The sequence below is a fragment of the Hipposideros armiger genome, unplaced genomic scaffold (assembly GCF_001890085.2).
Source record: "Hipposideros armiger isolate ML-2016 unplaced genomic scaffold, ASM189008v1 scaffold_279, whole genome shotgun sequence".
Taxonomy (NCBI): Eukaryota; Metazoa; Chordata; class Mammalia; order Chiroptera; family Hipposideridae; genus Hipposideros; species Hipposideros armiger.
The window spans coordinates 1,475,027-1,497,854 of NW_017731629.1; the positions used below are offsets into that span (position 1 = coordinate 1,475,027).

General features: G+C 44.4%; 1 protein-coding gene across 3 annotated transcripts in view; it reads right to left on the reverse strand.

Annotated features, from left to right (window-relative positions):
- The window catches only part of GRIA1 (glutamate ionotropic receptor AMPA type subunit 1), a 286,291-nt gene that overhangs the window by 80,694 nt on the left and 182,769 nt on the right, over positions 1-22,828 (reverse strand). For all 3 annotated transcript variants that reach the window (XM_019657747.1, XM_019657746.1, XM_019657745.1), the window contains exons 8-11: positions 21,662-21,766; positions 13,329-13,439; positions 12,407-12,613; positions 6,363-6,733 (exon numbers count right to left, since the gene is read on the reverse strand). In XM_019657747.1, coding sequence (XP_019513292.1) covers positions 6,363-6,733; positions 12,407-12,613; positions 13,329-13,439; positions 21,662-21,766 — 794 coding nt within the window. The remainder of the gene's footprint in view (positions 1-6,362; positions 6,734-12,406; positions 12,614-13,328; positions 13,440-21,661; positions 21,767-22,828) is intronic.

The following is a 22,828-nucleotide window of genomic DNA, read 5'->3' on the forward strand; positions in this document are numbered from 1 at the left end:
CTCGGTATCAGAGCCTGACTCTGGGTCTCGGCATCCGGTAGCAGAGGATTGAAGTTGAAAAGGAAGGAGGCGTTGAGCTGGAGTTCCCCAGTGATGGGGACCGCTCACAGACAGTCCATGTGCAGACCACACCGGCCACAATGGCAGGATCCCCTGCCCTGGGCCAGCCCCTCTGTGTTGCCATTGCTTGCTAATGGCGAGGGGAACATGATGAAGGGGAATCCCTTTGTGAGCTCCTCCTGCTATGAGGAGACAGGGCCACTGGCAAGGCCTCTGCCTTCAATGGCCACAATTTCCTCCTGTGTGCCCAGGGCTTTGCTCATCTAGCAGGTAACATACCACAGGGCAGTGAGCAGGCAGTGTTGATGGCTGCTGATTGGCACCATTTCTGGCTGACCCCTGGATCTTGCTTCCTGCACCTCTAAACTGATTTCCCTAGGCAGCATCCTAGTTCAATGACTTTCAAACTTTAACGGCCATCTGCCCTGGGGCAAGGAGAGGCCTTGTGAAACATTTGTATTCATTCCTTTCTTCAACTGCAGAATTCCCAATTCTGCAGCTCTAGGGAACCTGCATTTTGACAGACAACCCAGGGGATTCTTTTTTTTTTTTTAAGCTGAGCCAAAGATTTTTTTTTTTTTTAGCTGAGCCATCCTGCCACCTGTTGGCAGCTCAGCAGCAGCTCAGCTTGGGCTGGGACTCGAACCGCTGTTGCTCAGAGCTCGCACTCTTGAGCCAGCTCTTAACCAACTGAGCCACTCGGCTGGCCCTATTCTGATGCAGGGGATCCCAGCAGAAACCCCCATACCCAGTCCCAAGACTCGCAGCATCTATTTACAGATTATTTGCATCATCACTGCCCATAAATCCTTGTGACACTGTTCCTTGCAGCAATGAGTCTATGTCCTAAATGAGGCATATGTTTTCTAACTTCAGGCTGTTTCCATGTGTGTGTAGTCTCAGCGTCCCTTCTTTCTCCTGCACCACTCAAGGAACATCAAGATGAGCAAGAGGAAGGGGGTTGCTTGGCTATCTTTGGGGGGAGGGGGGAAGGAGGGAGAGCAGGAGATGGAGGGGCAGGTTTCTTCTCTCTCAATGCGGAGGCATATTGGTTGCTATGGAATTTGTGTGTGAATGCAAAGGTCAGGCTGTCATTGGTTATGGATTTGGGCTCTGCTCATTGGCCACCCTGTTCCCATGGTGAATCAGTTACAGGGGCCCCGACAAGTCCATTAGCTGGAGGGGTGGGTTGTATAGGGTTCCTTGAGATCTCCAAAGTGCCATCACTCCTCCGCTTGAGACTACTCACTGAGAGTAATTATCTTCACTAGGTGGAGATAATTATCATGCATTCTGATATAAGATCAGGAATAAAAGACAGTTTCTAAAAGCTGAAGTCATAATTTCCCATTTTCCTTTGTTCCTCTAAGACCTCCCTCTCATTCTCCTAAGGTCATGTGAACCCAGAAAAGTACTGACTCCATGAAAAGGCCAATGGGGAAGTGGGGGCTGTGGGAATAAAGAGCTGATGAGGCTCCCTTTTAGTTCACTTGCAGGCATCGGGGCCTTGGGTTGAGGCTGCATGGTAGGCAGCACTGGACGGGGTCTCAACAGGTCAGAGTGTTGCCTCAGTCACCTTAGAGAAAATCCTTCTCTCTCTTGGGTGTGTTTCCCCATCTGTCAAACGAGATAGATGCTCTAGTCTAGATCATCTTAATGATCCCACCCAGAGCCCAAGGTCTCTGGAGCGTCCATGTTTTCCAGATGCTCCCTGCCTACACCATTGGCTCTTCCCTCTCCTCACCCTCATGTAGACAATCCATCAGCAAGTGCTGTTAATGCTAGTTTCAGAGTAAACCGCAAATCCACCTCCAAAATCATCATAATTTCCATCACCGTAATTTCCCCTGGACGGCCATGAAAGCATCTTGCTTGGTCCCCTTGACTACTCTCTACTCTAAATCATTTCCCTCACGGCTCCCCAGAGTGGCATTTTAGCATGCAAATCAATTCTTCCCTTGCTTAAAACTCTCCAATGTCTTTCCATTGTTGTTTAGAGTAAACTCCAAATCTATGTATACCATGGCCATGGGGCCCTACAAAGGTCTGGCTTCTGCCTACTTCTTAAATGTTATTTCAGGTCCCTATTCTCATTAACTACAAGTCAGACACACTGGTCACTCCTCCCATCCTTGAAATCACTAAACTCTTTTCTACTTGAGGGCCTTTGCACATGGCTATTACATCTCTCGAATCCAATAAGCGTGGCTTCTTTTTACCTATCAGCTCCTCAGAGACACCTTCTCAGAACACCCTAAGTAAGCTTCTTTTAATTCCATTTCCCTTATTATCTGTTGCTACAGTAGATTCATTTTATTCATAGCACCTCAAAATTGTCTGCTTTATACCGCTATACTGCCAGCTCCTTGAAGCAAAGACTCTCACCCCCCATGCTCCATCATCAATATAGCTTCATATCCTCTGCACCTAGTATTGTTCTCTGCACATCGTAGACACTTAGTAATATCTGTTGAATAAATGAATAACATTGGGCACAAGAAGGGGAAAAGGGACAGAAAGGAAAGTTGAGGGAACTAAAGACAAATTTCGACTGTGATGATTTTTGTTTCTCTTTTAATTTATCCCTTCTCAAAATTTTCCTCTCTCTGAGAAAAAGGAATCTAAAATTCATATTAAAAATAGATCTTTGGGCATAGGAAGTAGGCTTACAAGTCAATTCACGGATGGCATTTTTATCTGTGATCACAGCTAAAGTAAATTTTAACTTTGAATGTTAAAATAGGTTACACAAAACCAATTTTTCATATAAACATTTTAAAGGGAGGAGGGAAGAGCCTTTAAAACATTTCAGTAGCATTTACTGGTACACATCATTGAATGTGCTAATTACATATTATTTTATCTTTTCATGGTGCTGGTGCAGAAAACATTGACTTTAGACACTTAGGACAATGCCGCTGATTGACTCCCCAAAATCCATTCCCACCCCTTCTACTCTAGGGGCTGGAACACCTAAATTCTTGCCTTCCTGACCTCCCTTACCATTAGAAGTGATCGCGGGCCACTGTTCTGACTAATAAGATAGGAGCAGATTTCTTCTTGGGGTGGACAGTATTCTGGTAGTCTTTTGTTTCCTGATCCAGAGAGATAGAAACGGCTGGCAACACTTCCTCCCCTTCTTGCTGGTTGACTATGGACACAGTATCTGGGAGCTGCCATCATGTAAACTTGAAGAAAAGAATCACAGAACAGCTGATCCTGATTTCACTGAACCATGGCTGTCTGTCTCCATTTTTCTTATAATGCAAGACACTGTTCATATTGCTGTGGTCATGTTAGGTTATTTTGTTACTTGCAGACAACCACATTTGGCCATATTTTGTTGGCTTTGGTTAATAAACATCAACATGAATTTTGAAGAGGTTAAAAAGAGATAGAGCTACATGTGTATGAATGCAGATATAATTCAGATGAAACAGTTCCCCAGATTCTAAATTAGTGAGGATTTACGGTATAGTCTTTAAGTAAATAGCAACAACAATTAAATGAAGCTCATTCGAAAGGGTGTTTAAAGTATACAAGGTCCTTCTTCCGTAGCACCCAGTGTCTAACAGCACTATGCACATCGTGAAACTTGTTGACTACATCAGGAAATGTGTAAATGACAAAAACAAAAGCTTCCGCTGGTGTTTGCATTGTCTGCTTGGTCTCTGGCTCTGATCCCGAGCTAAGTATCCTTGTCTTTTTGTCTGGCCCTAGCAGGGTGAAGTGTATGCCTTTTCTCTTTAGCGTGTATTTCCAAAAAAACATTGTGATGTATATTCTGACTCAGGGGGTTTCTACAGGCCCGAAGCTCTGGGATTGGCCAGGGTAGTCTTTATAAGGAAGAGTCTATCTCAATGGCTAAATTCCTTTTTCTGGCAGGTTTACTCCTTTGTCTGTCAGATATTTTAATCCAAAATGATAGATTCATCCTCCCAGTGAGGAAGAACCTCAGGAATCTAGGTATTGCTGGTCCGGAGAGAACTGCTGGCTGTTTCTGCTCTGACCCTGGACTTCCCCAGAAGAGAGAAGTCCACTGGCTTTCCAATCAATGGGAGAGCCCTTTCTTCTAGTGAAGTTTAGTAGAAGCCCAATATATAAAAACAGATAAAATAATTTAAAAATAGCATCTGTTTATAATGCTTCGTATGTCCTAGCTGGATACTGTGTTATGGGTTCTATATGTATCAACCTCTTTTTAACCTCGCCACTATACTTGAGATAGGAACACTTATTTTCATTTTACCCGTGAAAAACAGAGGCCTAGAGTAGAGTTGTTTTATTGAAGATTGGGAGGAGAGAAGCTGCGTATATTCCCATTCAGTTTCATCTTCGCCTTTGTGTCAGTTCCTAAGGTACCCTAGTGGAACCCTCAGAAGTCCTGGAAGCACAGTTTGACAATCCTCTTGTAGCCAGAGGTCAGAAACTCAAATACCCTCTCTGGGGCCAGCTGAGTAACAAAGGAATGAAAGCAGAAAGTTGGGGGTGAAGTGTGAAATGCATGGGTCGGCGAAAGAGGGAAGCTGCTATTCAGTTTGAAACAACCATTGCCAGCCTCTGTGCAGATCAAAAAAAAAACCATGCCTGGCAGAGCACTCAGCAGTTGGCCACCTTATCAGACCACAACGGTGCCATCAGGAGGTAAGATGCCCACTGAGGAAGAAACTAATAGAGAAGAAACAAGCCATGGGTCTTATGAGACACTCGCATGTTTTGATGGCCCTACATTATCCTGACTAGATAAGAATCATTTCTTCTCATTGTTTATCCACCGGACTGATTTATTTTTAAGCAAGCCCTTCCCCTGCTTGGTTCTATCTACTCTTCACCATGTGTTAGCCAGTATTGGCTAAGTATCCAGTCTCACACCTCCTCTCCCACGCATCCCCCGACTGTCTTCTTAGTTAAAGAAAAACAAGATTATAATGGTGAACGATGAGACTGTCTAAATGATACAGCAGGCAAAATGAGTCCTGCAGGAAGCTCCTCAGGAAGATTTTATTCCATTGCCACTTAGGAATATTGCTCTTCATTGATGCTCAAATGCAAAACCATCTTATCTGTGGTAAAGATGCTTCTAGCACATGTCCATGAGACGAGGCCTTGATATATATACAATTATATCCCAGAAACTGAGTGTGTGTGCAAATCTACCCATGGCAGACAAATTCTTAGCCATGCCTCCCTGCATGCTTTAGTATAATAACTTGGTAATCAACAAGGGACTGCCTAGTGGAGAAAGATTAAGCAACTGCAAAAGGAAATACAGTCTGTGCTTATTTATCCAGTGAGTTGGAGGGGATCTGTGGCATGTACATTTCAGAATGTGCTTGAAAGAACATTATAGACAGAGGCAGGAGGTCAGTAAGTGTGGGAATTGGTCTAGATTGGTAGTTTTCAAATTTCTCTCCCCAACTTTCCACCCTTCCTCCTTTCTTTCTTTCTTTCTTAGCTTCAGAATCCTTTTTCAAACAAAATGCTAGTCACAAGTCCAACATATAAAACAGACAAAAATGGAGCTATTCTGTTTTCACGAGTAGGGCTGAAACCTCAATGATCTGGTCATCCCAGTACTCTCAGTGCAATAGTTGAGGCACCTCTAAGAACCCCAATTTCAAACCACAAGAAACCAATTTCTATCAGCATTGGAACTGGAGTATTTACAAGGTCTTTCTCAGAACCAAGAAAAAGAGAATGCTTTTCTCTTAAAAATGAAGAAACCAAGATCTACTAGGGTCAGGTGACTTGCTCAGGGTCAACACAGAGCGTACTAGAGTCAGTGCTAGAACCCACTCATAATTTCGTGCTCCTTCAATTCAGCTAGCTACTAGCTGTGTGGCCTTGGCAAGACATTCAACATTTCTGGGGTTCCTCGTTCATAAGAGGATGTATAATGACAGTTCCACCTTATACTTCTGTGAGGATTCAATGAGACACATGCATGTAGAAAATGCAAAACCTTGCTTGGCATATGGCAGGTACTCATTACATTTTAGTTGTACCATACTGTTGTCCCATCCTTTCTCTGTACCTTTCAGGTACAGAACATCAGAGTTGTGATTATGCCCGTGAATCTTAACAGAACACATCAACCAGATAGCAGACAGAGCTGGCCCAGACACAGGATGTGTCCAGAGAATCCACAGCCTGCACTCAACGGATGGTTGGCTGTAAAGCACAGCTGAAACACTGACTACAATGAAGTCTGCAAATAATTCCTATCCCTTAACTTTCCAGTATTTGTTTTTTTCCAAGAAAAATATAGCATTGAGCAAAGGGGTTAGGAAGAGCTGACTGACCTGGGAGAGATGTCACATCCTTGCTGCATGAAGGCTCCCAGGGAGAACCATAGGCTGTTGAATATTCCAAACTCATTGGACTGGTCAGTGGTGGTCTGGTCCCGCCCTTCCTCAAACTCTTCACTGTGCCATTCGTAGGGGCTGAAGCGGCTGACCAGGAAAAGGACGACACTCACTCCGATGTAGGCAAACACGATGCACATCCAAATCTCATAAGCCAAGGGGTCAAGGAAAGAGAAGACCCCCGGCTTGGACTTCTGGGGCTTTTTTATCATGATGGAAATCCCCAAACTCATAAATGGCTTGGAGAAGTCTATCACCTCTTCCCGGACCAAGGTGATGGTTAAAGGGGCCACAGCCACATCCGCTCTCTGGAAAAACAAAATAGAAGAAAAAATGCAGTTGAGCTCAGCAGCTCCTCTGTTCTCATTTCACTCTTCACTGTGAATATTATTTTGTGTCTTAATGGATACGAGAATTAGAAAGAACCTTAGAAGTCCAAACCCTCCTATTCTCTATAAACTATTTCTGACAAGTGGATGATCAGCTCCGTTTCCTACAGGAGAGGTTATCCCATTGATTGATAGTTAGAATTGTCAGGGGCATCTTCATCACCTTACTATAAGAGAGTTGTTGTGATATCTGTTGTTTCGCCTCATCAGCAGTCACGCCTCCTTCCTCTGCTAGAAGAACCACTCCTGCCTTACTCTCAGTCCTCCTGGTTCAAATGGGGCTGCTCACCCAGCTTACATGGTTAAACACATAACCCAGGTGTGGCCACCAGTGTACTTCACTCCCCTGGCCAGAATGACTCATTCAAGGATGGCCTAGGACCCGAGTCGGTTTAGTGAGCATTAGCTCTGAGAGTCAGAGTGAGCAAAGCAGAAGCTGATCCATGATGAAATAATTTGGGCCACCCTAAATTCAGGCCTTACCGTGGACGCCCTAGAATCAGGTGCCAGTATACTTGCATTCTTCTGTTTGTCTGTAGGAGCATGAACCAATCTTTCTGTTTGCCGAAGCCAGTTTGAAATGGGTTTCTTTTACCTGCAGCAAGGTAGTCCTGACTAACAAGGTGGTGAAGGCAAATTTAACTCAATAAACATTTATTGCGTGCTTATTATGGGCAAGCCCTAGGTTGAAAGCTGTGGGTAAGTTATGGTCTCTATACTCAGGGAATTATAACTTAGTAGGAGAGATTGGTATACACACAAGCATGCACACACACACACACACACACACACACACACACATACACACACCAATTAGACAATTTTTCAATCTACAAGAGTAGGCTGGGTATGTGCTATCCAAGAAATACAAAACGCTACAGGAGACCAGGGAGGGATTAATCCTGGGTGGGGAGATCAGGGGCTGCACCATCAAAGAGGTGGCATATAAATTTGGCACTGAAGGAAGAGTAGGGTTTTGACAGGTCGCTCTGGCACAGAACCCTTGGAGGAAGAGGGAATTATGTGAGTAAAGGCCAGGCAGAGAGGAGGAAAGGAAGCATCTCCATTACTTTTCTTTTCGTGAAGACTGTTAAGAAATACACAGGTAATTCACTTTTAAAAATTTAAATCCAACCTGTAGATACACATAAGAAGGGTGCATGAAATGCTCATCCGGAGGCACCCAGGGCCACCAGAACTTGCTCTTCGCTCCTCCCTACTGCTCCCTAATGGCAGAAGCACTGGCATCTGCGCGCTGAAAATCCCCTGCTCTGTTGGCCTCAGATCAAGAGATCCTGGAAATCCAAGAGGGTTCAATGGGCAGATGCCTCAACATTCATGTCTGAAAGAGAGACATGTCTATGCAAGACTGTTGGAGACAGCTTGCTTTCTCTTATGATGCAGCGCAACCGTCCAGATGTGAGGCTGGTGGCAGATGCTGTGTGATGAGGGCCCCGCTTAGCCCCGCTGGAGCGGCTTAGAGATTTCCCCTGGCTACTCTCATTGGCTGGGATTATCAAAAAAGTGCCTTACATGGAATAAAGTGTCTGGGAATGACTTCAGTTCTCACAGAAAGAAACTTTCCGTAACGTGGCTCGGAGTCAGGTGTGAATTTCATAGTAGTTTTTTTTTTTCTAACACCCACTGCATAAATCTTGATAATTTTTTACAAACACTTAGAAACTAGTACAAGGGAGAAGCTATCTACTCTTTTCTTGGAACCTAACATGGATAGAAAAGGAATGGTGGAGAAAAGCAATGCAAATGACTAAGAGGGCCTGAGCAGAAGTTACCCAACAGGTATGAAGACCGGCTTAGAAAGTGGTGACAGAAACTCAATGTGCTTGTCCGAGGTCTCCTGAGGGGAGTTAATAAAACAACCGCAGATGGGAAAAATCACAGAACCACATCATCTGCATGCTTAGTTCACTCAGAAGTTCCAATATTTGTTTCATGGAGCACTGTTTCTGGAAGGATGTTCATAATTGTTACACACACACACACACACACACACACACACACACACACACACACACAGCATTGGGAAACACAAATCGAAGCAGGTTATTTTTGGACAGGACTTCCCAGAACCTTTAAAAAACCACTATGCACCGAGATTTTCCAGGAGGGGGAAGCAGTTACAGTTATGTCCAAAATTATCTGGCCCTGGACCTCTGGGCAGCAAAGGGGACCCATGTATGTAAGATACACACGTAGTGGGAGATGATGCTGAATTCAGCGACCTCATTTTCCAGATAGGACAACACTCGGGTCCAGAGAGGGAAGGCGGTTTGTGCAGAGCAGCAGTGGTTTAGCTTGTTTTGCAGTGACTGAGAGGTCTGGGGAGTTGGTTTCCAGCACCTGAGTAGATCCTGGAGCTCTGCAGGATCCGTCAAGGGCAGAGCTGATCTGGGAAAGTCGACCTGGCTGCTCTGCTGTGTGACTCACTGATTGGATAGCCTTAAGAGAGACCATTGTCTTTTGGGATGTCAATTTTCTCATTTAAAAAAGAGAGGCATAACGTAATTTTTATTTTACCTATTTGACAGGATTGTTTTGTGATGGTCAAATGAATTCAAATCTGTGAGAGGACCTTAAAGTGTGAGCATTTCACAGGTCCTTAAAATGATTTACTTAAACTGACATCTTAGGACATCTGAGCATGCCTCAGAATCACCTGGATGGCTTTTAAAAACAGAGGTGGCAGTGGGTCTGGGGGTGAGACCTGAGAATTTGCATTTCTAAAAATTTCCCAGGTGATATTGATACTGCTGGTCCAGACCACACACTTTGAGAACCACTGACCTAGGAGATTCCCCAAGCAAAGTATGTGATGTCTAGGAACAATCCTGGGGAAGCAGTGAACAATTTTGATGCCGTAGGTAAAAGCAAAAAGTGAAGAAAACTGTCAGGGATGGAGATCTACCATGAGCCAGGCACTGTGTAGGTGAATACTCCCACCATGGCCCTGGGACAAATAAGGCATGTCCCCTGTTTTTCAGGGGTGACCTTCAGAGGAGTTCAATAGTTGAAGTCATGTAGTCAGTAAGCTGGCAACTCAAGTCCAAGTGTCTGTCTGCAAAGTTCACTGACTTTCTGCTTCATTAAGACAAAGGGCAGACAAGAAAGTCACCTGTGAATCAGGCACAGAGAAGGGGAAGAAATGGAAGCTTTATTCGCAGCTTGTGGCATCCAGGCATGCAGACACTGTCGCTGTTCTTAGCACCATTTAATATGGGCCAGAATGTGGATGGTGTGATGTCTCAGAATAGGGTACAAAAGACAGGCTGCGTGTCCCGACTTGCCTTTTACTAGCTGTATGTCCTTTGCCACATTACCTAACCTCCCTGGGCCTCAGCGTCCTTATCTGTAAAATGTGGGTATTAATCATACCCACCTTCGGTGGATGTTATGAGGAGGAAATGAAATAATGTGAGTAAAGTATTTATCGTGGCACCTGGCACACACTGTGCTCAAATGCTACTACACAGTTGCTGATAAAGAAAGAGGGAGCAAAAGAAGATGAGAGGGATCCTGACTGGCTTAGCTGTTTAAAAGGCATCAAAAGAATACATTTGGAGGCCTCCAAATGAGCCTTTTCTTACCTCACTGGTTATTTGTGGCTGAGAGATACTCCCCTAAATCCCTTTATTTTTCCTCAGGTAACAGAAAAGAAAAGCCAAATGAAAATCAAGGGAGGGCATCCCATTGGGCGCATCATGGAGTCTTTAGAATACAGTTTGTACTGGGCAGAGGGGCAGGCCAGCCAGAGGGGAGGAGCTGGGGAGGGGGCGGCTGGCAGCTGAGGCACTCAGAGGTAACTCTGATTTGTTACACATGAGCTAGTGACACAACACTGACTGCTGGCTGTGCCTCTCAGGGTGATCGCACAATTGTTCTGCCCCACAGGCCTTTTATTAAGGGACCAGCATTACATGGGGTGAAGGTGAAAATGAATAGTGGCAGAGGTGAAAAGTTCACAGCAGTTGCCATGGGGATGACCTTACAAGCTTGATGGAGGTTCCCATGGAAACAAACCTCCAGATGCAGCATGAACCATCTAGGTCTCTGTCTTTTATCAATGGCACTTCCCAAAGTGAGAGGTAGTAGAGGGAGGAGGACGAGTAGAAGCACATCCCATCCCTCAATCCATTAACCATCTCTCCAGGTCATCTCAAAAGCCACCTTCTTGGGGAAGATGTTCCTTATTACATCGCTTTCTTCTTTGAATTCCCTTTGTATGGCTCTCATGGCCATCATGACTCTTAGTGCTTTGATATGAGACAATGGGATTTTAAAAGCTTCTAAATAGTTGCTTCATCCTGACCAGGGAGAGCTCAGTGCCAACCTGGGGCTCTGTGCATGCTCAGCTCAGTAACCCCACCTGCATTCTTCCATTGCCCTGAGTGAAGCTGCGGTGGTCCCTTTCCTGCTACTGGCGGCTGGATTGTTCTTACGTTACCATTTATTGTTCTTCTACTTAAGTACCTTCGTGATCTCCCAATTCCCACTGAAGCAATCCACACATTTCCCCTTGTCATTTCTTACTCACTTAACCCTGATTACTCCTCACCCAAGCCCTCTACAAAAATCACCACTGCTTTCTCACTCTCACACCTTATGTATTTCCATCACCATTCTATTGTTCATATTTTAGAAATTCCCGGGCTGCCCTTCTCTCTATTTGAATATGGCCACTTGTCAAGTTTCATATCCTTCTTGAGAGCTGCATGAACCTTATGTTAGCCATAGTATCGCCTAAACTTTGATACTGTGCCATATTTTACTATTCTCTTACATTGTCTTTTCTGCCCAATAAAATGTTATCATCCTTGAGGATAGGGATCAGATCCTTGAATTCTCAATGATTCCCAAAATACTTAAAACAATTCAGGCATTTGGTGGCTTCTTCAAACTGCTTCAATTTATGGGAGATTTTATAGCAATTGTTCATGGCGTTATTTCAAGTATAGGGAGTGATAAAAAGATGAAGTAGACCTACCCCAATTACATAGATAACCATTACAGTCAGGATAAGCCCTAACAGAAGCAGAAACGAAATTCTACAGGGGAAGCCAAGAACAGTTAAGGGGAGTTTGTACCTGTTATGAGAAGAACAAAATGACACCTTGGAAAAAATAATATTTGATACAGGTTTTGGAGGAGGAGTAGAATTTTAGAGATCCAGAGTGGGAGAGAGCACTCTAATGACTTGGGTGGTTTGGCTGAAATAGAAGGTGCAGGAGAAGGGAGTATTGGGGCCAGTGATGAGAAAGTTAGGCTAGATCTGGGTGCATCTAACACCAGGGAAGAAATTTATTTGAGGGAGCCATATATGACTTTGAGAAGGGAAGTGACAACTCATCCTGGTCACAAAACTAAACTGAGTTTTGTTGAGGGAGCTGGGACCAAGAACCTGAAGAAAGAATGTCTTGAGACATTGGATTTTGGACTCCTCAACTTTTCATCAGGAACAGTACAAAATTATGAAGTCCAGTAGTCATCTGTGGGGATGGCCAGCCAACCACCCGATGATTTCCTGTCAAACCTTCTTCCTCTGCTCTTAAACCTCCCACCCTGTGGAGAACTTACTCCATAGACCAGCTCTCCCACCATGCCGTTCCAAGCCTTTGTGTCGGGGTCGCGGGCTCCGTATTTCCCATCGCTGACAATCTCAAGACGGTAGGAATAGCCCACATGCTTGGCGATCTCTGCAGCCAGCTCCACACAGTAGCCCTCATAGCGGTCATTGCCCTCAAACTGGTTGGCATTCTTCTTGAGCATCACGTAAGGATCTTCCTGGTGGAGAAACAGGGAGACAGAGAATGTGGGGTATGTGACCACTCATGGGTTAGGGAGGTCTTCGGCATGACAGAGGAGGATGTCACCAACATTGGGTCACTTTGGGGATGTCTCTCTAGCCCCTGAATCCACTTCCTGCATTTCTGCTCCCCCCATCACAAAACTTCTTGGGTTAAGGAAGCAAACTATTAAAATAAAAATGTTTCACCATTGAGATGTGGTACACAGCTTTTCAAATTATGTTGCAGGACCTCTTGTATATTTTGGAGGTACCTCTGGGGGCCCTGTGTTGGGGAAGAGCACCCTAAATAGGCTCTAGGCTTCTTATGATCAATCACTGAAAATAATAGCAGTTTCACTTATATCCACTTTAGGTGCTATATTTTAGGAGGCTTTCTTTGAAAATGGTTTCAACTGTGGGAGGGTGGAGTCTGAGAAGCACCACAATTTAGTCTCACCCTTATGTTTCATATATGGGGAAACTATTTCACAGAGGAGAGTAAGTGACTCATCCAAGGGCATAAAGAGAAATCATGGCAGAGCCAAAGTGGAACAGTACCTCTGACCTCTAGGAAACTCCTTTTCCCACTCCTTTTTTCTACCCATGATGCAGTTTGGGCAAGAAGAATGACCAGCGTTCACTTCTGGGGAAAACCTTGGTGGGGGTCCAGCTTGCATCTTGGGTAACCTCGAGGAAGGACTGAGTACTCACTAGGATTGTAGTCACGATGTACGTTCTGTTCTGGACACTGGAATTATCCCCCCCGGCTTGAGCATCAGTGGCTGCAGGGACAAACTTATCATCTTCGTTCCAGTAACCGATCTGTTAATGAGAGGAAGGTGGTGACATAAGGTGAGCCAGACTCCTCAGGACTGGCCGACTCTGGGTCACCCAGCTGACACCAGACAGGAAAGCAAGGAGCTCAGCATCACACCATGCAATACAGGACACTCCGGGCTTTAAAGTATCGGGGGATGAAAACAAGAGGCAAGATGCCCTCCAGGTCCTCCCAGCCCCAACCCCGTGAAAATCCTCACCAGGATGGGCTAAGCCTGGAAATTTCCCCCCTGAGGGGTAAGGGTTTAACTGTTTCCATGGCTGGACTGTTTTGTACAATGCAAGCCAGGGCTGTAAAAATCTAATTCCCTGCCGTTGTTCACAAGGCCAAAGCCCTCTTTCTCCCATGCGTATTAACCCTTCTCTTTCTGAGCTCATTCTGAACTATAGTCGGAATCAATAGGATTTAGAAATTACTTTCTTTGGCTTTGTAGGCTAACTACATTTTCCCATTGAGGTTTCACTTCCTAGGTGATGATTATTTTATCCTTTATTTATTTACTTCTCTTATTTCCAACTATTATAATACTGAGCATAGAGTAGTGCCTAAAAATAATGGCTAACATTATTTACAAATCAGTAATTTTTTTATACCGACTCATTTTCCAAGGTGTTTGAACAAATATAAATTGGAACCCTTTTGTGTGCAAGGCTCTGAGCTAAAACTGTGGTATTGTGTGGCAGGATTGAGGGAGATACAGAGAACTCTAGGAGATAGTCCTTGCTCTGAGAGTGCCTTCAGTCTTCCTGGGAGGACATGACACCCACATACACATGACCCCAGAGGTGACAAGTGAGTGCCTCAAGTAGCCTGGGTCTAAGGAGCTCAGAGAAGCAGAAATCAAATGCTGGGAAAGAGGCATCAGGAAGAGGCAAGGCGTGAGGTCAAGAGGGATGAGTGGGTTGGGCGCAAGCCTTTTAGAGCAGGGAGAATATGAGCTGAGATGTGAAGGCAGCAGTCTGCCTAGATATGTAAGTTCAGTGGATCCTGGGTGGGCGATAGGGCCAATCTAAGAGGGCCGTGGGCACTGGGGTCTAGTTAACAGAGGGATTTGAAGGCCAGGCTAAACAGCATAAATGATCCTGAAGGCAACAAGGAATCATGGAAGGTTTGAGAAGAGCAAAATGGCATGGCTAATGCACACACACACACACACACACACACACACACACACACACACACGCGCGCCTATCTCTGTCTCTGTCCCTACAAGTCTTTAGACACTTGTATTTTGTTGTAAAGGGCAGAAAGGAAGGAGCACTGGAGGTGCATATGCAGAGGGATGGGCAGGTCTCCCAACAGCCAGAACTCAGCCCCGGCTTACATGCCAAGAGTCACCTTCACCCTGATGTCGTTCTCAGTCCCCTCAGTTGGAAATGATCAATTCTCCCTGCAAGATCACTGCCATTGACAATAATAATAATTGCCTAAATTGATTATATTCTTGCTTCAGAGGCTATGCGTTTCATAGTTTTGGTGCCATTCCATCTGGCTTAGGGGCGTTCGTTAAGTTGCCCAAGGTGATGCAACGGGAAAGTGGCTGAGCTTGGCCTGGAGCCTTGGCAGCCTGTCTCCACATGCAGCGTTTTACCACTAGCTGTTCTTGGTAAGAGAGGACTTGGCCCTGGGCTGGAAATCACATGAGTTAACATTTATTGAATGCTTGTGTTTTAGGCACTCTTCTAAGTGCTTTTTATGTTTTTAACTCCTTTCATCCTCACAAAAACCTATGAAGTGATTATCGTTCCATTTTAAGCATGGAGAAATTGAGATGCAGAGAAGTGAAGTAACGTTCCCAAGGCTACAGGAAAGTCAGGAGCCAGGCTCTGAGCAGGAAGGCTGACGGCAGGGCCAGGCTCCACCAAGCTCCAGCATGGGACCAGCCAACCCTTCATGGTTCCTGTTGGTTCCCACTGGTCCCTGTGGTCCAGCTGTTGGCAGGCCTGTCCCTCTCTCTCGGGGATACTGCAGGCTCCTCGGGCACAAAGCTGGAGATTTATTCATTCTAGGAACCCCTTTCTTAGTGTAGCACATTCCTTCACCAAGAAGCTGCTCAGGGGGTGTTTGTTGAGAGAATGAGTGCATCCAACATGGAGACAGTGGGCCCTATTGGTACTAAGACAGTTCAGAGGCCTGAAGGGGGAGCCTGTCTCTCAGGATCACTGAAGCCTGTCTCACTGGATTAAGATTTATCTTCAGTGTCAGCATGAGCATGATGTTGCCTGTGCGGGGCGCTTTGAGTCAGTATGAAAGGAGGCATTTCTCTCTAATGACACCAGAACCAGAAGCTTAGATTTCCGGAGTGTCAGACCTGGAAGAGGTCCTTTTACAGAGAGGGAAACAGAGGCTCAGAGACCAGGGGACTTGCTCAGGAACACGATGCAGTCTCGCATCCCTCTCTTTGCTGGGCCAATGCTACATGGAACTCTAGGGTGTCTCTGTGGATCCCTTCACCACTGTCACGGGAGGTGGGTGAGAGGTCAGGGATAAGGGGGAAGCTCTGGGGTTCTCATCCCTGTTTCGATAGTTAGCTCTGCTTTTTATCTGTTTCACTTAATGGGATTCCCCTTATGAGTTCGTTTTTACAAGGAGGCCTCTGGCTGAAAAATAAATGTATAAAACAAACCATTATTGTAGTATATCATGATGCAAGTTTAAAAAAATTCCAAAGTGCTTTTACAACATTTAACCCTTTTGCTCCTTACACTATTCATGTAGCACAGGCAGGCTTGGGGTTATTTCCTCTGTTTTATAGATGAGAAAACTGAGGTTTGTGGGGATCAAATTATCTAATTTATTAGATTATAAAGCAGATTGGTGAGTGGCAGGGCATAGTAGCCAGGTCATAGATCTCAAGGTAAGGTTATTTAATATAATTACTACAAACTTGGGAGAAAGTCTGGCAAATATAATTGTCAATATCCCCCCCCCCATTGATGATGCTAAGGTGTTTTCATTCCCTTCCCTTTCCCCTCCTCTTTCTTCTTCCTCCCCTCTCTCCCTTTCTTCCTTACTTCTCTCCACAATTAGTCACAGGTTTAGCTGTTCCTACTCAAACTGTACAACCATCAGTATAGAGGAAGTTGTCTCCTTTGATATGAAACTAATTTCTTTAAAATTTACATTATGTTAATAGGTATTATTTTAAGAAGTGGGACTTGATGGTCAAGAGACTGGTCTCTGGCGTTAGACAGACCTGGTTTAAAAGGCAGACTTTCCTAATCACTAACTATGACCTTGGGCCAGTTATTGACCTCAGGGGGCCTCAGTTCCTGCTCTGTAGAATGGATGCAATAGTACTTGTCTCACAAGGCTGCTGTGAAGACTAAATGAGTTAATGCATGTACAACAATGAGCATAGTGCATGGTTCATATTGTCAGTAAACGAAAAATTGATATTCAGTAGCATAATGTTTAGTTGGAGGCTAACAGGCCTCTATGCTGCAAGATACTTCAATTTCAATTGGTTATTGAACATTATCAATCTCCACAAGAAGTATATGTTGTGGAGCATTTCTCAAACTCATCTGACAGTATAGCCCTCTCTACATTCAGAAAGTCATAGGGTAAGTGGTCCCCAAACCACAAAACACTGCTCTAAAGTCTCAAGTTAGTTTGATAAAAGATGGGGGTGGGGGAACAAGATAAATCTGTATAGATAGACCAGTTTTAGATGGCTTAGAAAAAGACTTTAATTTTTAAGGAAAGCAATCCTTCAAAGCTAGTATCAAAGCACTGGAGTTAAATTAGGATCTATAAAAATGATTGTATAGCTTCTTTTATATATAGCTCCTTTGATATCAAAAGCTAAATGTTGTAAACAATCTTATTTTATTCCTAACCCTTTTTGTAGGGAAATAAAATAATATCACCAGTCAGAAGAGCAGAGTAATGCCAACACCCAGCTTACACCTCATGTCAGCTAGCAAGCTGAGAAATCGGGTCCCACAGTTTGATAACAAGAAAGCTGACAAAGGTTTTTGAAGAGACACTGCACTTTGGAGACGAGAGAGCAAATTTCCCTTTCTTAGAGAAACAGGTTGGGCTATTGTACAGCACTTTCATTCTCTACTGAAGCTATGCAGAAACTTTGATTCTGTCTGAAAGTAAATCAGAGCCAGTAGTTTGGTCAAGATTGGGGTCCACCGTTCAGGAGAGGATTTAAACAATTCTGATAGTGAGAGTTCATCTCCTGGGGCCAGTTATAATTTTTGATCTCCTGTTTTTCCAACTACTTCTAAAGATTCTTTGAATTTAGGAAATGAGTCTAGATGATAGATCAGATATTTTTTTAAATGAATAAAGTCTAAAAAGGAGATGATCATAGAATAGTAAATTCAATTGATCTACCTCACACAGTCATTAAATCACATTTACACATTTATATCTGTAGGATGCCTTTGAAGCCACAGTCTCTGACCTCCAAAAGTGAGTCCATTGTAATCAATTTTTAAAAATAAGTTGCCTATTGTGGCAAAGACAACTAGATGACCACCAAGATTCTTGGTCGCCTTCCATGGCATAGAGGTGTTCGTGGAAGTGGCTGCTTAGCCAACAATTAAATTTCCCAGCCTGCCTTGTGTCTTGGTGGGCCAGGTGATTGGCTTTTGGTCAGTGGAATGCAGTAGAAGTGATACACATCTTTCCTAGCCTGACTCCCCCAGATCTCCAGCACAATTTCCACCTTGCTTCTTCTTCATTTATTAGCTGGATATCGATAGCCAGAAAGATCTAAGCAGACAGTGGAGCCTCCGTAAGTCTGAGTCTTTTCATCAGAGCCCTTGGTCCTAAACCAGAGGCCAGGTGAACAAGAATTAAACTTCTATTGCATTCAACTGCAGAGATTTCAGAGTTTATCTGTTACTGCATCTAGGGTTATCTTAACTACACACTTAAAGAATTTCAACTTAATAAGTTCATGTGTGACTTTGTTCTGCTGGAGGTGTTCTTTCAACTTCTTCAGCATTTTGGTATCTTGCTTGCAGGCAGATCTATGGAAATAGGGGTCAGAGTAGTATGCTTCCTGGTTGCCCAGCAACATTCAATAAACTGCGACACTAATTTAATAAATGACCACTTATTTGCATGTGCTCACTATCTGTCAATATATTGTAGCCATTGGGGACATAATAAATAACATACCTATGGTCCCTGCTTTTAGAGAGGTCTTTCAGACATTTTAATTCTGCTTTTAGACTTTTTAGTAGCCAGGAAGTGGAGAAGGGGGCAAGAGAATACATACACACATCTAAACCAGGGGTTGGCAAACTTTACCTGTAAAGAGCAGGCAGTAAATATGGCTGGCTTCGTGGGCTATACAGTCTCTGTTGCAACTACTCATCTCTGTGGTGCAGAGGCAGCCACAAATAATAAATAAACAAATGAGTGTGGCTGTGTTCCAAAAAAGCTTTATTTATGGACACTGAAATTTTAATTTCATCTAATGTTCGCATGTCATGGAATAGTCACCTTTTGATTTATTTCAACCATTTAAAAATGGAAAACCATTAGCTCATGGGCTGTATAGAAACAGTGGGCTGAATTGGCCTGCAGGCTGAGTTTGCCAATGCCATCTAGAGCACTGAACTGATAAGAATATATCAGAAGAAATAAGCACCATGAAGAAAACAAAATGGAATAATGCGACTGTGCCGGGTAGGTGGGGGCTGCTTTAGATAGCTTGGTCAGAGAAGGTCTCTCCAAAGTGACTTCACGTGAGCTGAGATCTGAAGGACAAGGAGACACACAGCCTATGGAAATATAGCAATAGGGAGTGCCAGGTGAGGGGACAGAAGGGAGCCAGGATAGCTGTGGAGCAATGAGCTAGAGAAAGAGCAAGAGTGATGTCACAGGGAAGCAGCATCTAGGCTTCTGAAGGCCAAGGTAAGGTGTTATGTTAGATTTTACAATAGGAAGTTGGTAAAATGCTTAAAGCAGAGGAGCAATATAACCTAGTGGATATTTGAAAATTATTATCCCAGCTTCGTGGTGGAAAAAAGTCAGATGCCCTGGAAGAGGGGTAAGTTTATGGACAGCAGGACTAGAGGCTGGTAAGGAGGCTCCTGAATGAGTCTAGGCAGCTGTGGTGGTGGGTTGGGCTCTGGGATCGGCAGTGGAAACAGACAAGTGGCTGGGTTGAAGCTGTCTCTTAGAGCTCTAACAGGATGTGGTATGTCCAAAGTTGGATACCAAGGATTTAAAGAAAAACTTCCAAAGGACGTATGGAATGAAGGGCTGTGAATTCTTTGGGACTTTAAATTACTTTTGACATCAGCAGGACTTTGTGTCACTTCAGTCTTCTTTCCTTTCTAGCTATACACAGGGTCAGAACTAGGGATAACAAACTCGGGGCAGGACAGGGGGACTCAAGTCAACTTGAAATGAGAAGTAGAGGCCTTCAATCTGGTCCAAAAATAGCTACAGGACCAATGGTGATGGCAAGGATGGTTAAATCAACAGCGCTGGTCTCTTTATGAAAGACCTTGGAGAATTTAACCTGCCCTTCTCCCTTGGCAGCCCTTTATCGGAATTTGTGATCCCACCTGCATTTGACAAGGTATTTTGTTTGGATAGAGATCTCCATACATCAGTACCCCACAGGGAAATGGAATCTCTGAATTTCCTGAGGTGTTAGCTTCAGTGGAATCAGTGCAGTCCTGGCATTTGAAGCTCCTAAACATATGCTGGGTAGATGCTTAGAGCATACACATTTCAGTGGGATGTCAAATTGGGCCCAGATACCTCGAGGGTGTGTTGGTGCATCCACGGACAGGATAAGGCCTGATGGTCAGGAAAGTATTCCCATGGCCCTGTATGAAGAAGCAGCAGCTCCTCTTTATTACCTCCATCAAGCGAGGCCACATAATGTTCACCGAAGCCAGCACAACTAGGTCACCCTTGCATCTGAGAAATTACTTTGCTAGGAGGCTGATGGAGGAAAAGGCCTGAAGCCACAGATGTGGAAAAATTGATTTTCTGAGAGTCAGATTTCCTGTAAACAAAGGATGCTTAAGCCCACATTCTAAGAACGAATGTAGTCATTGGAAAGTAAGCTGAAAAACAGCCTCGGGGTCTGAAAAATAAAGCACAACCATTTGCTTGTGGATTTTAAGGTTACTCTGTTATTTCTGTTTGTTGGTTTATCTACTCCATGGGCTTGCACAGCCTGACTCACTCAAACTCAAAGCTGACAAAAAAAAAAAAAAATTCCTGTGGCCTAAAGAATGGAGTTGAAACAAACAAACAAACAAAACATGGGCTGAATGTCCATCAGACGCTAGGTGCTACTTTTGGGAACCCCTCCCTGTAGGCAATTGGGGGTAGCAGACATTGTTTCATTTAACTCTGACAACACCCCCGGGAGGTAAGGGGTATTATCCCCCTTTTGGAGATGATGTAACTGAGGTCCCGGGAGGCCAAATAACTTATTTAAGGCCACGTGCCTAGTAAAGAGTAAAGCAGAATCTTAAACCCTGGCCGGGCAAAAGAAGGGGATGGAATGGAGGGAGGCCTAGGCAGAGGGGATGTGTATGAAGGCTCTAAGGGGAAAAAGAATATGGTGTATTCAAGGAAGTGAAAATTGATCCAAATGACTGGAGTGGAGAAAGGAAGGGAGTATCAAGGATCAAGGTCAGAGACATTGGTGGAGGTCAGGGCACATGGGGTCTGATAAAATTCTGAGTGCTTTTTCCAAGGATTTGAATGTATTCTAAAAATTATAATATCCATATATATTATATATTACATAGATGCACATGCACATATAGTTTTCATTCCTACTTGTGTATGAAAATGGAGTGGATGTGACCACGTGTGGATTAGGACAGGATGGCTAACTTCCTCAATCATCATCATTCTCAAGTTCTTCAGAATCCCTCGGGAACAGCAGTAGCATTTTACACACATCTATTACTTTATATTTTCAAAGTAATTTCCTATCCCTTGGATCTTCACAAGCATCCCGAGACAAAGGTAGAGATTTTTATCTCCATTTTGCAGATGCATGAATCGATTCTCAGAGAAAAGAACTCACGTGCCCAAAGACCCAGCTGGTTTAGGGGCAGAGCTGAGCCTGGAATCCTCATTGCCTGAGATCCAGTCCAGGAAAAGTTGGGCTTCCAAGGCCCTTAGCTCCGGCCCTTAGCTCTGGCCCGAGCCTCTGCTCAGCCCTCTCCTCCCTGTGCGATGGGAGCAAAGGGGACTTTACCTTCCGGATGCCATCATGCTTCATCTCAATCACATGGAGGGTGTAGTTGGTCCGGCGCCCTTTCTCATTAAACTGCACGTTTCCTGTCAAGCCTTCAAACCGCACCTGGAAAACAAAGCCACGTGGTGAACAATGAACTCAGGAGTTGCCCTTCATGTTTGTTTGCTTTTTCTGCTCAAGTGAAAAATCCAGAACCCGAGAATGTTACATGGGATGAGGTTTTGGAGCAGCATCGATGCTGAAAAACTCTACACCCTTGACTGTAGATGGTATCGCTATTAGCGCACCGTTCTCTTTCCTACTAAACTGAGATTCATCCTGAAAACCTTTTTCACCCATTGCTTTAGGCAAACAATAACAATGGGTCACAGTAGGTCCTAATAAGAAATCTCTGTACCATCCCCGATCAAACACCCCATCGTGACCACCACCATGGGCACCACCACTCCTCACACACCTTCAGATGAAGAGACTAAAGGTGGCCTGCTAAGGAAAGGGGCTGGTGTGCCATCCCTGGTAAGTCAGGAGAAGACCCAGGACCAGGAGCCAGCCTTACGATTGATGCCTTGGGCTATGCTTGACTGTGGTTTCTTACTTCCTTTGTGAAGCCAGGGAATAAAGTACCTGGGAATCTAAAGACATGGAATTGGGAGACATGAAGTTTACCCCAGCTTTCCTCTGAACACCCAAGTGACCTTGGGCGATTCACCTCTCTAAGCCTCGAGTTTCCAAAGTTCCTGCCCCATCAACCTTAAATGACACAGCACATGTGAAAGTGCTGTGAAAACTTAAAAGCCCCCGAGATAACCCTTTATGTTAAGACAGAGCAGGCAGGGCTTTAAACAGGTCCCAGCTGGTTAAGATAAAATTTGTATGGGAACTCCAAAATATGCTGCATGGGATTTCTTCTCCACAAATGAGCCAGATCAAACTTCCATGGCCTCATATCTTGAAGTCATATTGAAGGTCAAGTGGTCATCATGGGTGAGCCAAGACCTTTAAGGCTGAGCCTGCTGCTCTGGAGATGACCAATAAATCTCACCCAAGTCCACCCTCAAATTGGGGGTGAGTCTAGCAGTGTATCATTGGCTCAAGTACCTGAAACCACATTCTCTAATGGTGACTGACCATGTGAACTTGTATCAGTGTGGCTGAAGGCCAGTGAGA